General features: G+C 42.8%; 1 protein-coding gene and 1 long non-coding RNA gene across 8 annotated transcripts; one reads left to right on the top strand and one right to left on the bottom strand.

Moving 5' to 3' along the window:
* The first annotated feature begins 5,952 nt into the window (after positions 1-5,952).
* LOC117577442 (uncharacterized) lies at positions 5,953-14,685 on the top strand. Of its 7 annotated transcripts, XR_007955552.1 has the most exons (14): positions 5,953-6,056; positions 6,121-6,401; positions 6,464-6,580; positions 6,645-6,724; positions 6,783-6,860; positions 7,453-7,729; positions 7,796-7,912; positions 7,977-8,056; positions 8,115-8,192; positions 13,331-13,607; positions 13,674-13,790; positions 13,855-13,936; positions 13,998-14,074; positions 14,149-14,685. It is a non-coding gene; the product is annotated as an uncharacterized LOC117577442 (long non-coding RNA). The 7 variants fall into 7 exon arrangements; XR_007955553.1 differs by lacking the exons at positions 8,115-8,192; positions 13,331-13,607; positions 13,674-13,790; positions 13,855-13,936 and having other exon boundaries at positions 6,121-6,397; positions 13,996-14,074; XR_007955551.1 differs by lacking the exons at positions 13,331-13,607; positions 13,674-13,790; positions 13,855-13,936; positions 13,998-14,074 and having other exon boundaries at positions 6,121-6,397.
* On the bottom strand, positions 10,075-11,579 carry LOC127566295 (uncharacterized). The gene is made up of 2 exons (XM_052008321.1): positions 11,129-11,579; positions 10,075-11,058 (listed from the first exon to the last, which is right to left on the bottom strand). The coding sequence occupies exons 1-2, from the start codon at positions 11,426-11,428 to the stop codon at positions 11,005-11,007; spliced, it is 354 nt and encodes a 117-aa protein (XP_051864281.1). The 5' UTR covers positions 11,429-11,579; the 3' UTR covers positions 10,075-11,004.
* Positions 14,686-16,185: the final 1,500 nt, after the last annotated feature.

Genomic DNA, 16,185 nt, shown 5'->3' with positions numbered 1-16,185 from the left:
TGTTTGTAAGCGAGTAGTCGTCTAGTGGGCTCATCCAGATCGATGTCGTGGTCTGAGTTGCTTCGCCTCCATGGATGTTGGCCGCTTGCGCGATTGCAGGCTGCAGTAGCCGCTTCTTTAATATTTCCCATGAGGATATCGAGAGCATCTTCAATGTCAAGGCCTGTGTTTATTTCAGTGTTGAGGTGGATATTTCGCTCGAGAGTCGATTTAAATACAGTCAAGTTGGCGTTTTTGGGAAGCAATCGAGGGTTGTTTTGTGTAGATAAGTAGTTGTTTCCGCTGTCTGCAGAGAGGTCAATTCTGAGTGGTAAGTGATCCGAGTCTAAGTCGTTCGTTGAGTGAATTTTAATTTGTCTACTTTTTATTCCAGAGTAAATTGCGAAGTCGATAGCAGATGGCCTTTTTCTGCTGTCGAATGGAAAGTGTGTTGCTCCACCTGTGGCTAGGATGTTGTAATGGGGGCGCGAGTGGACAGCTTGCACTATCGATCTGCCTCTCAAACATGTGCGAGGGTTGCCCCACCAGGAATGTTTCGCATTCCAGTCCCCGCAGAGGAGAAAGTTGCAGGTTGTTCTGTCAGTAATGCAGTCGAAATGCTTTAGCAGTTTGGTGAAGTGATCGGGAGACCATTTAAATACGGGCGGACTATAAATAGGCGCTATTACAATGATGTCTTTTTTATTATTGTTCGCAGGTAACAGGGCAATCGGAGCTGACTGGAAGAACGTTTCATTGATTGGCTGGAGTGCTGCGTGTTTGATGTCCGCACGTACTAGAATGGCTACGCCACCTTTTCTGTGCGACTGAGGATTGGTTGCAGAATACGTTATGAATCCTGGCACTTTCAAGGTATTTGCATTGGCTGGCATTCGAGTTTCGATTATCATCATAATCTGGATATTTTCTCTTCTCATATATAGCTCTATCTCAATCATTTTGTTGCTTGCGCCGCAGGCGTTCCAGAATGCGATTTTAAAAGAGTCGCCATTCTGGCTGCCAAAGCGGGGGGCAATTGTACGACTGATTGGGGCTGGATTTGGATATCTTGCTGGATTGTGCCTATTCATCATGTGCTTCATCATTGGCTGGTGGATTTAGCAGCTCCATGGAGATGTCTGCAATTTCGTTTGGAAGTTTGTGCTGTATGACTGGTGGCCATTGGATTTTTTTGTGCAGTTTTATTGTCATTGAGCATTGAGATGAGATTTGACATAACATTAAATAGATTATCTATTCTTCTCTCCATGTTTTTGAACATTATTGCGTTTTGTTCGATGATTTTTGTGAGAGAGCTGTATGTAAAATCCATTTTCTTCACTTCTAGCCGGCTGGCGGCGGAGGCATGTGCTGTTGGCTGCGGTGTTTCAGAACTTAAAGGGACAACAATTGGAGATTGCTGTTGTTCCAGGCGCAGCTTTTGTTGGAACTTTTTCAGGTGCTTTTGTGCAGGATTCCGTGTTTTCCTTTGGCCAGGCATACGAGTTGCGCGCCCGTGCGCAATCTTGTAAGTGACTGATGATGTCTTTTTTGAGTTGCCATCTGTTGTGCTATGTTGTTTTTGTAGCGACATGCTGTGGCCAGATGGATGTGCTTGCTGCTGATGCTGTGATGAAAAAGATTTCAGCTGCTGTTGGAGTTGTTGTTGTTTTTCCCTGTGTTGTTTGTGGGCGTTTTGTTGGTATATATCAGCTGGACTCTGAGAATGGGGATTGCTGTTGCTGCCACGTACAACTTCACTGAAGGTTTTGTTCTTGTTCAGTGAGACTTTCCAGTGAGTATTTGCTTTGGCTGGTGTGCTGAGTTGGCGCCTTGGAGACAGATTGTGCTGGATTTGTGGGCATGGTTGGGCATCCTGCAAAATTGGCAGCTGTTTCTGCTGTGTGTTGTCACGATTTGCCGTCAACTTCTGCCGTGCTTCCTTGAAAGCTGGACATCCTTTGTAACTGCTGATGTGTGTTCCATCGCAGTTGATGCATTTGGGAGCTGTTTGCCTGAGTTTAGTGCAAGCAGTAGTGGCATGCAGGCCTGCGCATTTCATGCATTTAAAAGGCCGTCGGCAATAATTTTTGGTGTGTCCATAGGCTTGACACCGGTGGCACTGTGCTGGATCGCGGGACTTGGCTTGCTTCTCGACGACTATTGATTGGTTACCCAATTCTTTCATGTCCAGAATTCGCTCGTGGCTGCCGTCGGCAGCGGTGTCAATCTCCACTTCAAATATATTTAATGGGTTTTGCGTGATTCGATGTTTTAATACTCGTAAATAACGAGTGTTGAAGCCCGCCTCAAGTAGCTTCGTTGTCAACCATTCACGCGGAGTGGAGTGGTGTAGTTGTCGAATAATTATTCGAAACCCCCTTTCACTGCGGGGTTGGTGAGTATGATGTTGACTACCGTCTTCTTCAAGTACCTTCAATGCAGCCTTATATGTTGATAAGTCTTGGCATATGATACGGAGTCCGCTACCTGCAGTTGCCTTTGTTTTAAATTTACCAATTCGTCTTTGTTGGAGTTTTTCTAACAAAGGCATGATTTCTGGGACGAATGGTAGTATTATTGGAGGGATTTTATGATTTGTTTGCTGTTGTTGATGTATATTGTCGCATTGTATTTGTTGCATGTGTGGCTCACTGCAATGCTGGTCGACTTGCCGCATGCTTGCTTTAAGGAATCTTTTTGCGAAGTTGCTTTTGAAATCTGGTGTTGTAATTTGTGGGAAGTCTGTGCTGTCGTCCGAATCATGCTCAATGTCAGTGTTTTTCCTTTTGTACGGAGATTGTTGTCCATTGGGTGGGTTGTTTACAATTTTTATTGGAAATGGCAGTTCATGGGGGAGCAGAGGGGGGACGCTGGAGAGCCAATTTTTGACTGTCTTCGTATTGCATGGGCTGCTTTTCGCAGGAGACGGAGTCATCTTAACGGTTGCAATCGAAGAGGGGGGGCGGGGCATAGCAATATTTTCCAGTGTAGTGGCAGACTCAGGAGAGCTGATAGTTATTACTTTGGTGTTGCTGTCATGCTCATTTATGCGTTGCTGCTTGGCAGAATTGCGCTCGTCAGAGTCATCTGCGCATGTATTGGTGTGCACAGAGACTCTCTCTGCTATTGCCGCTTTCTCTCTGCGCGCTATAGAGAGAGACAGAGACAGCGAGCGCTTTCTGTCATTCGGCATTACAGTTTTTGCATTGGCTGTTTTGTTGTCGGCAGAAGGGGAAATTTTACTTTGTGTGTGTTCGTGAGTGTTTGCGCTTGTCTGGTGCTGGTCTGTTTGCAAAAGTGTGAGTGTGTTCGTGTTCAGTTTGTCTGTGTTTGTTTTTGCTTTAATAGCAGCGGCAGCCTTGCTGCGAAGGAGTGGCGGGGAAATATGCACAGTTAAGTTTTCTTTTCTTGCATATTCCCTGATTTTTGGTGCCTTATATTTTATAGAGGTTGATGATGCTGTTGTTGTGCCAGAAAAGTGCGCCCTTTTTGTGCTGGCGATCCTTTTGTGGGCGTGCGCTGCGGAAGGCAGCATCGTATGCTTGTCTCCTTTTGGAGCAGTTGTCTTAATAGGTATATATGGTTTTACCTTATTGGCCGTCGTCCGTGTCTTAGCGGATTTGGAGTCTGCATAGAGGGGGGTGTCCCTTGCGGCGATCCATGACCTTGGAGTTTCGTCATCCCTCGACCTGGCAATGTCCCCCAGCAGTGGAGTCATCCTGTTGCTGTTGTTGATGTTGGCGGCGCCCGGCTCAGGTGGCAGAAGCTGGTTCTTGGCTTCGCTGTCTGTGATGTTTAACTCGCCGTCGCCTGGCGAGGTGCAGCACTGGTCATGACCGTAATCAAGTCCGGTTGTAGGAGGAGATCCATTGAAGGAATCTTCGCGTCCAGTAGACATATTATTTTACTTGCACTGACACTGATTTTATTTGTAGCTTTGGTTTTAGTAAGAACACTTTTTTTTTTTTTTTTTTTTTTTTTTTTTTTTTTTTTTTTTTTTTTTAATGGTAATACTGTCCCTTCAGCACGCAGACTGAAGGTTTATTTTTATTTTCCCTTTTTATATTACAATTATTCTGCAACTTCTAGAGATTATTTGAATTTTGAAAATTGGCGGGCAAACTTAACAGTGAGCAATGTTAAAATGTAGTGGCAACGCTTATTATAAAATACTGGAGTTAACATAATATTGAGTTACCAATTCTGGTTGCATACATACAATATTTAGAAGAGGTAAAAACAATGTAATCCTTATACAATTTTTAGTTACAAAAAATTAGAATAAATATTTTTGTTTTTAAACTCGTTCACATATTGGTAACACTAAGTAGAAATGACAATTACGTGGTGACATTATTTGAGTGGCAACGATAGAATATACTAGATTGAACATGGAATTATTTAGTAACAATTTCTGGTAACACTACGTTTGGAAAGGTAAACAAACAACGCTTATGCAAATTTTTAATTATAAAAGTTAAAATAAATGTTGTATTTACAGCTTTTTCTCGTCATGGCAGACACGGAGCCCTCGCGCAGCTGCCCCGCTTGTATCGTCCAGGATCTGCACCGAGTTGGAGCATCGTTTGTGCTTGCATTGTTGAAAGAACAATGCAAGCGTATTGCACTTGCCCGTTGGTGTTAGTGTGAGGCAGCAAGTCATCTGGCTGCGTGTAGTGGCCACCACTACAGTGTGTGCAGTGGCATCGTGAGATGTGAGGCAGCGAGTCATCTGCCCCAGTTTGGTTGCTGCATGTGGTGATGCGTGTAGTTATGTTGTGAGTATGTTATTTGCGTCTGTGTGTAGGCTGTATTTGCTAACGTTGTCGTTCTTTTTCTTCTAGTCGCCGTCTCTGTGAGGAAGCAAGCGTGTTGCACTTGCCCGTTGGTGGATTTGTGGGGCAGCAAGTCGTCTGCCCCCAGGATAGTTGCTGCGTGTAGTGGTGCGTGCGGTGGGCATCGTAAGTATTATATATGTGCATCTTGGGAGTGGCTGCATTTTTGACGTTGTCGTTTATATTTTAGGCTGCCGTCTGTGTGAGTGGGCTGGGCACTGCGCCACAAGTGCTTCGTGGGACAGTGTAGATGCATCAGTTTTGTGTGTGTGGTCTGTAATGGAGATTTAATTATTGAGCGAATTTTTAATTTGTCTGTTTTTGTTTCAGTGAATCGCGAAATCAGTTGCCGATGGCCTTTTTTGTTGTCAAGCGAGAAGTGTGTTGCTCCATCTGTAGCCAAAATGTGAGTACATATAATTGCGAGCGCGCATTAAGTAGGCGCAATTAATACGATATGTGTTTTGTTGTTATTCGCAGGTAACAGGAACAATCAGTGCTGGCTGGAGAAAACGCTTTGTTGATTGGCTGGAGTGTTGAGTGCGTATCATCCGAGCATACGAGAATGGCAGTGCACACATTTTCTGTGCGAGTGTGGATAGATTGCAGCATACGTTTTGGATTCCGACACATTTAAGGTATTTGGATTGGCTGTTGTTCTAGTTTCGATTATCTTTTTAATATGGTTGTCTTTTCTTTTCATGTATGGATCCATTTTTAACATTTTATTGCTGAGCGTCGCTGGCATGCCAGAATGCGATTTTAAAAGAGTCGCCATTCTGGTTGTTTTTTTTTTTTTTTTTTTTTTAATGGTAATACTGTCCCTTCAGCACGCAGACTGAAGGTTTATTTTTATTTTCCCTTTTTATATTACAATTATTCTGCAACTTCTAGAGATTATTTGAATTTTGAAAATTGGCGGGCAAACTTAACAGTGAGCAATGTTAAAATGTAGTGGCAACGCTTATTATAAAATACTGGAGTTAACATAATATTGAGTTACCAATTCTGGTTGCATACATACAATATTTAGAAGAGGTAAAAACAATGTAATCCTTATACAATTTTTAGTTACAAAAATTAGAATAAATATTTTGTTTTAAACTCGTTCACATATTGGTAACACTAAGTAGAAATGACAATTACGTGGTGACATTATTTGAGTGGCAACGATAGAATATACTAGATTGAACATGGAATTATTTAGTAACAATTTCTGGTAACACTACGTTTGGAAAGGTAAACAAACAACGCTTATGCAAATTTTTAATTGTAAAAGTTAAAATAAATGTTGTATTTACAGCTTTTTCTCGTCATGGCAGACACGGAGCCCTCGCGCAGCTGCCCCGCTTGTATCGTCCAGGATCTGCACCGAGTTGGAGCATCGTTTGTGCTTGCATTGTTGAAAGAACAATGCAAGCGTATTGCACTTGCCCGTTGGTGTTAGTGTGAGGCAGCAAGTCATCTGGCTGCGTGTAGTGGCCACCACTACAGTGTGTGCAGTGGCATCGTGAGATGTGAGGCAGCGAGTCATCTGCCCCAGTTTGGTTGCTGCATGTGGTGATGCGTGTAGTTATGTTGTGAGTATGTTATTTGCGTCTGTGTGTAGGCTGTATTTGCTAACGTTGTCGTTCTTTTTCTTCTAGTCGCCGTCTCTGTGAGGAAGCAAGCGTGTTGCACTTGCCCGTTGGTGGATTTGTGGGGCAGCAAGTCGTCTGCCCCCAGGATAGTTGCTGCGTGTAGTGGTGCGTGCGGTGGGCATCGTAAGTATTATATATGTGCATCTTGGGAGTGGCTGCATTTTTGACGTTGTCGTTTATATTTTAGGCTGCCGTCTGTGTGAGTGGGCTGGGCACTGCGCCACAAGTGCTTCGTGGGACAGTGTAGATGCATCAGTTTTGTGTGTGGTCTGTAATGGAGATTTAATTATTGAGCGAATTTTTAATTTGTCTGTTTTTGTTTCAGAGTGAATCGCGAAATCAGTTGCCGATGGCCTTTTTTGTTGTCAAGCGAGAAGTGTGTTGCTCCATCTGTAGCCAAAATGTGAGTACATATAATTGCGAGCGCGCATTAAGTAGGCGCAATTAATACGATATGTGTTTTTTTTTTTTTTTTTTTTTTTTTTTTTTTTTTTTTTTAATGGTAATACTGTCCCTTCAGCACGCAGACTGAAGGTTTATTTTTATTTTCCCTTTTTATATTACAATTATTCTGCAACTTCTAGAGATTATTTGAATTTTGAAAATTGGCGGGCAAACTTAACAGTGAGCAATGTTAAAATGTAGTGGCAACGCTTATTATAAAATACTGGAGTTAACATAATATTGAGTTACCAATTCTGGTTGCATACATACAATATTTAGAAGAGGTAAAAACAATGTAATCCTTATACAATTTTTAGTTACAAAAATTAGAATAAATATTTTTGTTTTAAACTCGTTCACATATTGGTAACACTAAGTAGAAATGACAATTACGTGGTGACATTATTTGAGTGGCAACGATAGAATATACTAGATTGAACATGGAATTATTTAGTAACAATTTCTGGTAACACTACGTTTGGAAAGGTAAACAAAACAACGCTTATGCAAATTTTTAATTGTAAAAGTTAAAATAAATGTTGTATTTACAGCTTTTTCTCGTCATGGCAGACACGGAGCCCTCGCGCAGCTGCCCCGCTTGTATCGTCCAGGATCTGCACCGAGTTGGAGCATCGTTTGTGCTTGCATTGTTGAAAGAACAATGCAAGCGTATTGCACTTGCCCGTTGGTGTTAGTGTGAGGCAGCAAGTCATCTGGCTGCGTGTAGTGGCCACCACTACAGTGTGTGCAGTGGCATCGTGAGATGTGAGGCAGCGAGTCATCTGCCCCAGTTTGGTTGCTGCATGTGGTGATGCGTGTAGTTATGTTGTGAGTATGTTATTTGCGTCTGTGTGTAGGCTGTATTTGCTAACGTTGTCGTTCTTTTTCTTCTAGTCGCCGTCTCTGTGAGGAAGCAAGCGTGTTGCACTTGCCCGTTGGTGGATTTGTGGGGCAGCAAGTCGTCTGCCCCCAGGATAGTTGCTGCGTGTAGTGGTGCGTGCGGTGGGCATCGTAAGTATTATATATGTGCATCTTGGGAGTGGCTGCATTTTTGACGTTGTCGTTTATATTTTAGGCTGCCGTCTGTGTGAGTGGGCTGGGCACTGCGCCACAAGTGCTTCGTGGGACAGTGTAGATGCATCAGTTTTGTGTGTGGTCTGTAATGGAGATTTAATTATTGAGCGAATTTTTAATTTGTCTGTTTTTGTTTCAGAGTGAATCGCGAAATCAGTTGCCGATGGCCTTTTTTGTTGTCAAGCGAGAAGTGTGTTGCTCCATCTGTAGCCAAAATGTGAGTACATATAATTGCGAGCGCGCATTAAGTAGGCGCAATTAATACGATATGTGTTTTGTTGTTATTCGCAGGTAACAGGAACAATCAGTGCTGGCTGGAGAAAACGCTTTGTTGATTGGCTGGAGTGTTGAGTGCGTATCATCCGAGCATACGAGAATGGCAGTGCCACATTTTCTGTGCGAGTGTGGATAGATTGCAGCATACGTTTTGGATTCCGACACATTTAAGGTATTTGGATTGGCTGTTGTTCTAGTTTCGATTATCTTTTTAATATGGTTGTCTTTTCTTTTCATGTATGGATCCATTTTTAACATTTTATTGCTGAGCGTCGCTGGCATGCCAGAATGCGATTTTAAAAGAGTCGCCATTCTGGTTGCCAGTACGAGAGGCAATTGTGCGGTTGATTGGGGCTGGATTTGGAAGTCTTCTTTCTGGATTGCGCCTACTCATATTGTGTTTTGAAATCGTCTAGGAGATTTTGCAGCTCCATAGAGATGTCTGCACTTTCATCTGAGACATGGTGCTGTACTGGTGATGTTTGTATTTGTTGAACGATTTTATTTCCTTTGTGCATTGAAATAAAATCGGTTATAATATTGAACAAATAATCGATTCTTTTTTCCATCTTTCTGCACATCATTGTGTTTTGTTCAATAATTTTTGAAATGGAGCTGTTTGCGAAGTCCATTTTCTTCGTTTCTGGCGAGTTGGCAACGGTGGCAGGTGATGTTGGCTGTGGATTTGTTGCACTTGAAGGATCAACAACTGGAGATAGCTGTTGCTCGAGGCGCAACTTTTGTTGAAACTTTTTCAAGTGCCTTTGTGCAGGATTTCGGGCTTTTCCACGGCCATACTTTCGAGTTGCGCGTCCATGCGCAATCTTGTAGGTGACTGTTGATGCTTTTTTTGTGTTGCCGTCTGTTGTGCTTTGGTGATTTTGTTGCATCATGCTGTGGCCTGTTGGGTGTGCTTGCTGCTGGTGATGTATTGGAACTGTTTTATGTTGCTGTTTATTGGCTTTGGGTAAGTATTTGTCAGCTGGAATCTGAGTACGGACATTGCTGCTGCTGCCACGTACAACTTCACTGAAGGTTTTATTGTTTTCCAGTGAGGTTTTCCAGTGAGTGTTTGCTTGGGCTGATGTGTTGAATTGTCGCCTTGGAGGCGGTTCATGTGGGTTTTGTGGGCGTGGTTTGTCGTTCTGCAAAATTGGCTGTTGCTTCTGCTCTGTGTTGACTCGGTAGGCCGTCATCTTTTGCCGTGCTTCCTTGAAAGCTGGGCAACCTTTGTAACTGCTGATGTGTGTTCCATCGCAGTTGACGCATTTGGGAGCTGTTTGCCTCAGTTTGGTGCAGGCAGTGGTGGCATGCGCGCCTGCGCATTTCATACATTTGAAAGGGCGTCGGCAATAATTTTTGGTGTGTCCATAGGATTGACAACGGTGGCACTGTGCTGGATCGCGGGACTTGGCTTGCTTTCTCGATGACTATTGATTGGTTACCCAATTCTTTCATGTCCAGAATTCGCTCGTGGCTGCCATCGGCAGCGGTGTCAATCTCCACTTCAAATATATTTAATGGGTTTTGCGTGATTCGGTGTTTTAGTACTCGTAAATAACGAGTATTGAAACCCGCCTCAAGTAGCTTCGTTGTCAACCAATCACACGGAGTGGAGTGGTGAAGTTGTCGAATTATTATTCGAAACCCCCTTTCGCTGCGCGGTTGGTGAGTATGGTGTTGACTACCATCTTCTTCGAGTATTTTTAAAGCAGCTTTGTATGTTGATATGTCTTGGCATATGATACGGAGTCCGCTACCTGCAGTTGCCTTTGTTTTAAAATTACCAATTTGTCTTTGTTGGAGTTTTTCTATTAGGGGCATGATTTCTGCGACAAATGGTATTATTATTGGAGGGATTTTATGAATTGTTTGCTGTTGTTGATGTATTTCATCGCAGTGTATTTGTTGCATGTGTGTTTGTTGTTGCTCACTGTAATGCTGGTCGACTTGCCGCATGCTTGCTTTAAGGAATCTTTTAGCGAAGTTGCTTTTAAAATCTGGTGTTGTGATTTGTGGGAAGTCTATGCTGTCGTCAGAATCATGTTCCATGTCAGTGATTTTCCTTTTGTACGGAGATTGTTGTCCATTGGGTGGGTTTTTAACAATTTGTATTGGGAATGGCAGCTCATGGAGCAGAGGGGGGACGCTGGTGAGCCAATTATTGACAATCTTCGTGTTGCATGGGCTGCTTTTCGCAGGAGACGGAGTCATCTTAATGGTTGCAATCGAAGAGGGGGGGCGGGGCGTAGCATTATTTTCCAGTGTCAAGGCAGACTCAGGAGAGCTGATAGTTATTGCTTTGGTATTGCTGTCATGCTCATTTATGCGTTGCTGCTTGGCAGAATTGCGTTCGTCAGAGTCAGCTGCGCATGTATTGGTGTGCACAGAGACTCTCTCTGCTATTGCCGCTTTCTCTCTGCGCGCTATAGTGAGAGACAGAGACAGCGAGCGCTTTCTGTCCTTGCAGTCGTTCGGCATTACAGTTTTTGTATTGGCTGTTTTGTTGTCGGCAGAAGGGGAAATTTTATTTTGTGTGTGTTCGTGAGTGTTTGCGTTTGTCTGGTGCTGGTCTGTTTGCAAAAGTGTGAGTGTGTTCGTGTTCAATTTGTCTGTGTTTGTTTTTGCATTATTAGCAGCGGCAGCCTTGCTGCGAAGGAGTGGCGGGGAAATATGCACAGTTAAGTTTTCTTTTCTGGCATATTCCCTGATTTTTGGTGCCTTGTATTTTAGAGAAGTTGATGATGCTGCTGCTATGCCAGAAAAGTGCGCCCTTTTTGTGCTGGCGATCCTTTTTTGGGCATGCGCTGCGGAAAGCAGCATCGTATGTTTGTCTCCTTTTGGAGCAGATGTCTTAATAGGTATATATGGTTTTACCTTATTGGCCGTCGTCCGTGGCTTGGCGGATTTGGAGTCTGCATGAAGGGGGGTGTTATTTGCGGCAATCCATGATTTAGGAGCTTCGTCATCCCTCGACTTGGTAGTGTCTCCTTGCAGTCTTGGTGTCTTGTTGTTGTTGTTGTTGTTGTTGGCGGGGCGTGGCTCAGGCGGCAGAAGCTGATTTTTGGCTTCGTTGTCTGTGGTGCCGCTTGGCGAGATGTAGCACTGGTCATGATAGTAATCAGAGCCGGATGGAGGACGAGATCCATTGAAGGAATCTTCGCGTCCAGTAGACATTTTATTAACTTGCACTGACACTGATTTAATTTTTTGTTGCTTTTGCTTTTGATAATATGAACACACTTTTTTTTTTTTTTTTTTTTTTTTTTTTTTTTTTTTTTTTTTTTAATGGTAATACTGTCCCTTCAGCACGCAGACTGAAGGTTTATTTTTATTTCCCCTTTTATATTACAATTATTCTGCAACTTCTAGAGATTATTTGAATATTGGAGATTGGCGGGCAAACTTAACAGTGAGCAATGTTAAAATGTAGTGGCAACGCTTATTATAAAATACTGGAGTTAACATAATATTGAGTTACCAATTCTGGTTGCATACATACAATATTTAGAAGAGGTAAAAACAATGCAATCCTTATACAATTTTTAGTTACAAAAATTAGAATAAATATTTTTTTGTTTTTAAACTCGTTCACATATTGGTAACACTAAGTAGAAATGACAATTACGTGGTGACATTAATTTGAGTGGCAACGATAGAATATACTAGATTGAACATGGAATTATTTAGTAACAATTTCTGGTAACACTACGTTTTGGAAAAGGTAAACAATCAACGCTTATGCAAAATTTTTAATTATAAAAGTTAAAATAAATGTTGTATTTACAGCTTTTTCTCATCATGGCAGACACGGAGCCCTCGCGCAGCTGCCCCGCTTGTATCGTCCAGGATCTGCACCGAGTTGGAGCATCGTTTGTGTGCTTGCATTGTTGAAGGAACAATGCAAGCGTATTGCACTTGCCCGTTGGTGTTAGTGTGAGGCAGCAAGTCATCTGGCTGCGTGTAGTGGCCACCACTGCAGTGTGTGCAGTGGCATCGTGAGATGTGAGGCAGCGAATCATCTGCCCCAGTTTGGTTGCTGCATGTGGTGGTGCGTGTAGTTATGTTGTGAGTATGTTATTTGCGTCTGTGTGTAGGCTGTATTTGCTAACGTTGTCGTTCTTTTTCTTCTAGTCGCCGTCTCTGTGAGGAAGCAAGCGTGTTGCACTTGCCCGTTGGTGGATTTGTGAGGCAGCAAGTCGTCTGCCCCCAGGTTAGTTGCTGCGTGTAGTGGTGCGTGCGGTGAGCATCGTAAGTATTATATATGTGCATCTTGGGAGTGGCTGCATTTTTGACGTTGTCGTTTATATTTTAGGCTGCCGTCTGTGTGAGTGGGCTGGGCACTGCGCCACAAGTGCTTCGTGGGACAGTGTAGATGCATCAGTTTTGTGTGTGTGGTCTGTAATGGAGATTTAATTATTGAGCGAATTTTTTAATTTGTCTGTTTTTGTTTCAGAGTGAATCGCGAAATCAGTTGCCGATGGCCTTTTTTTTGTTGTCAAGCGAGAAGTGTGTTGCTCCATCTGTAGCCAAAATGTGAGTACATATAATTACGAGCGCGCATTAAGTAGGTTTTTTTTTAATGGTAATACTGTCCCTTCAGCACGCAGACTGAAGGTTTATTTTTATTTTCCCTTTTTATATTACAAATTATTCTGCAACTTCTAGAGATTATTTGAATTTTGAAAATTGGCGGGCAAACTTAACAGTGAGCAATGTTAAAATGTAGTGGCAACGCTTATTATAAAATACTGGAGTTAACATAATATTGAGTTACCAATTCTGGTTGCATACATACAATATTTAGAAGAGGTAAAAACAATGTAATCCTTATACAATTTTTAGTTACAAAATTAGAATAAAATATTTTTGTTTTAAAACTCGTTCACATATTGGTAACACTAAGTAGAAATGACAATTACGTGGTGACATTATTTGAGTGGCAACGATAGAATATACTAGATTGAACATGGAATTATTTAGTAACAATTTCTGGTAACACTACGTTTGGAAAGGTAAACAAACAACGCTTATGCAAATTTTTAATTATAAAAGTTAAAATAAATGTTGTATTTACAGCTTTTTCTCGTCATGGCAGACACGGAGCCCTCGCGCAGCTGCCCCGCTTGTATCGTCCAGGATCTGCACCGAGTTGGAGCATCGTTTGTGCTTGCATTGTTGAAAGAACAATGCAAGCGTATTGCACTTGCCCGTTGGTGTTAGTGTGAGGCAGCAAGTCATCTGGCTGCGTGTAGTGGCCACCACTACAGTGTGTGCAGTGGCATCGTGAGATGTGAGGCAGCGAGTCATCTGCCCCAGTTTGGTTGCTGCATGTGGTGATGCGTGTAGTTATGTTGTGAGTATGTTATTTGCGTCTGTGTGTAGGCTGTATTTGCTAACGTTGTCGTTCTTTTTCTTCTAGTCGCCGTCTCTGTGAGGAAGCAAGCGTGTTGCACTTGCCCGTTGGTGGATTTGTGGGGCAGCAAGTCGTCTGCCCCCAGGATAGTTGCTGCGTGTAGTGGTGCGTGCGGTGGGCATCGTAAGTATTATATATGTGCATCTTGGGAGTGGCTGCATTTTTGACGTTGTCGTTTATATTTTAGGCTGCCGTCTGTGTGAGTGGGCTGGGCACTGCGCCACAAGTGCTTCGTGGGACAGTGTAGATGCATCAGTTTTGTGTGTGTGGTCTGTAATGGAGATTTAATTATTGAGCGAATTTTTTAATTTGTCTGTTTTTGTTTCAGAGTGAATCGCGAAATCAGTTGCCGATGGCCTTTTTTTGTTGTCAAGCGAGAAGTGTGTTGCTCCATCTGTAGCCAAAATGTGAGTACATATAATTGCGAGCGCGCATTAAGTAGGCGCAATTAATACGATATGTGTTTTGTTGTTATTCGCAGGTAACAGGAACAATCAGTGCTGGCTGGAGAAAACGCTTTGTTGATTGGCTGGAGTGTTGAGTGCGTATCATCCGAGCATACGAGAATGGCAGTGCCACATTTTCTGTGCGAGTGTGGATAGATTGCAGCATACGTTTTGGATTCCGACACATTTAAGGTATTTGGATTGGCTGTTGTTCTAGTTTCGATTATCTTTTTAATATGGTTGTCTTTTCTTTTCATGTATGGATCCATTTTTAACATTTTATTGCTGAGCGTCGCTGGCATGCCAGAATGCGATTTTAAAAGAGTCGCCATTCTGGTTGCCAGTACGAGAGGCAATTGTGCGGTTGATTGGGGCTGGATTTGGAAGTCTTCTTTCTGGATTGCGCCTACTCATATTGTGTTTTGAAATCGTCTAGGAGATTTTGCAGCTCCATAGAGATGTCTGCACTTTCATCTGAGACATGGTGCTGTACTGGTGATGTTTGTATTTGTTGAACGATTTTATTTCCTTTGTGCATTGAAATAAAATCGGTTATAATATTGAACAAATAATCGATTCTTTTTTCCATCTTTCTGCACATCATTGTGTTTTGTTCAATAATTTTTGAAATGGAGCTGTTTGCGAAGTCCATTTTCTTCGTTTCTGGCGAGTTGGCAACGGTGGCAGGTGATGTTGGCTGTGGATTTGTTGCACTTGAAGGATCAACAACTGGAGATAGCTGTTGCTCGAGGCGCAACTTTTGTTTGAACTTTTTCAAGTGCCTTTTGTGCAGGATTTCGGGCTTTTCCACGGCCATACTTTCGAGTTGCGCGTCCATGCGCAATCTTGTAGGTGACTGTTGATGCTTTTTTTTGTGTTGCCGTCTGTTGTGCTTTGGTGATTTTGTTGCATCATGCTGTGGCCTGTTGGGTGTGCTTGCTGCTGGTGATGTATTGGAACTGTTTTATGTTGCTGTTTATTGGCTTTGGGTAAGTATTTGTCAGCTGGAATCTGAGTACGGACATTGCTGCTGCTGCCACGTACAACTTCACTGAAGGTTTTATTGTTTTCCAGTGAGGTTTTCCAGTGAGTGTTTGCTTGGGCTGATGTGTTGAATTGTCGCCTTGGAGGCGGTTCATGTGGGTTTTGTGGGCGTGGTTTGTCGTTCTGCAAAATTGGCTGTTGCTTCTGCTCTGTGTTGACTCGGTAGGCCGTCATCTTTTGCCGTGCTTCCTTGAAAGCTGGGCAACCTTTGTAACTGCTGATGTGTGTTCCATCGCAGTTGACGCATTTGGGAGCTGTTTGCCTCAGTTTGGTGCAGGCAGTGGTGGCATGCGCGCCTGCGCATTTCATACATTTGAAAGGGCGTCGGCAATAATTTTTGGTGTGTCCATAGGATTGACAACGGTGGCACTGTGCTGGATCGCGGGACTTGGCTTGCTTCTCGATGACTATTGATTGGTTACCCAATTCTTTCATGTCCAGAATTCGCTCGTGGCTGCCATCGGCAGCGGTGTCAATCTCCACTTCAAATATATTTAATGGGTTTTGCGTGATTCGGTGTTTTAGTACTCGTAAATAACGAGTATTGAAACCCGCCTCAAGTAGCTTCGTTGTCAACCAATCACACGGAGTGGAGTGGTGAAGTTGTCGAATTATTATTCGAAACCCCCTTTCGCTGCGCGGTTGGTGAGTATGGTGTTGACTACCATCTTCTTCGAGTATTTTTAAAGCAGCTTTGTATGTTGATATGTCTTGGCATATGATACGGAGTCCGCTACCTGCAGTTGCCTTTGTTTTAAAATTACCAATTTGTCTTTGTTGGAGTTTTTCTATTAGGGGCATGATTTCTGCGACAAATGGTATTATTATTGGAGGGATTTTATGAATTGTTTGCTGTTGTTGATGTATTTCATCGCAGTGTATTTGTTGCATGTGTGTTTGTTGTTGCTCACTGTAATGCTGGTCGACTTGCCGCATGCTTGCTTTAAGGAATCTTTTAGCGAAGTTGCTTTTAAAATCTGGTGTTGTGATTTGTGGGAAGTCTATGCTGTCGTCAGAATCATGTTCCA

The sequence above is a fragment of the Drosophila albomicans genome, unplaced genomic scaffold, assembly GCF_009650485.2.
Source record: "Drosophila albomicans strain 15112-1751.03 unplaced genomic scaffold, ASM965048v2 utg000216l_pilon, whole genome shotgun sequence".
In the NCBI taxonomy this organism is placed as follows: Eukaryota; Metazoa; Arthropoda; class Insecta; order Diptera; family Drosophilidae; genus Drosophila; species Drosophila albomicans.
The sequence above is the reverse complement of the archived record's forward strand: the minus strand, read 5'-3'. Positions and strand labels throughout refer to the sequence as shown.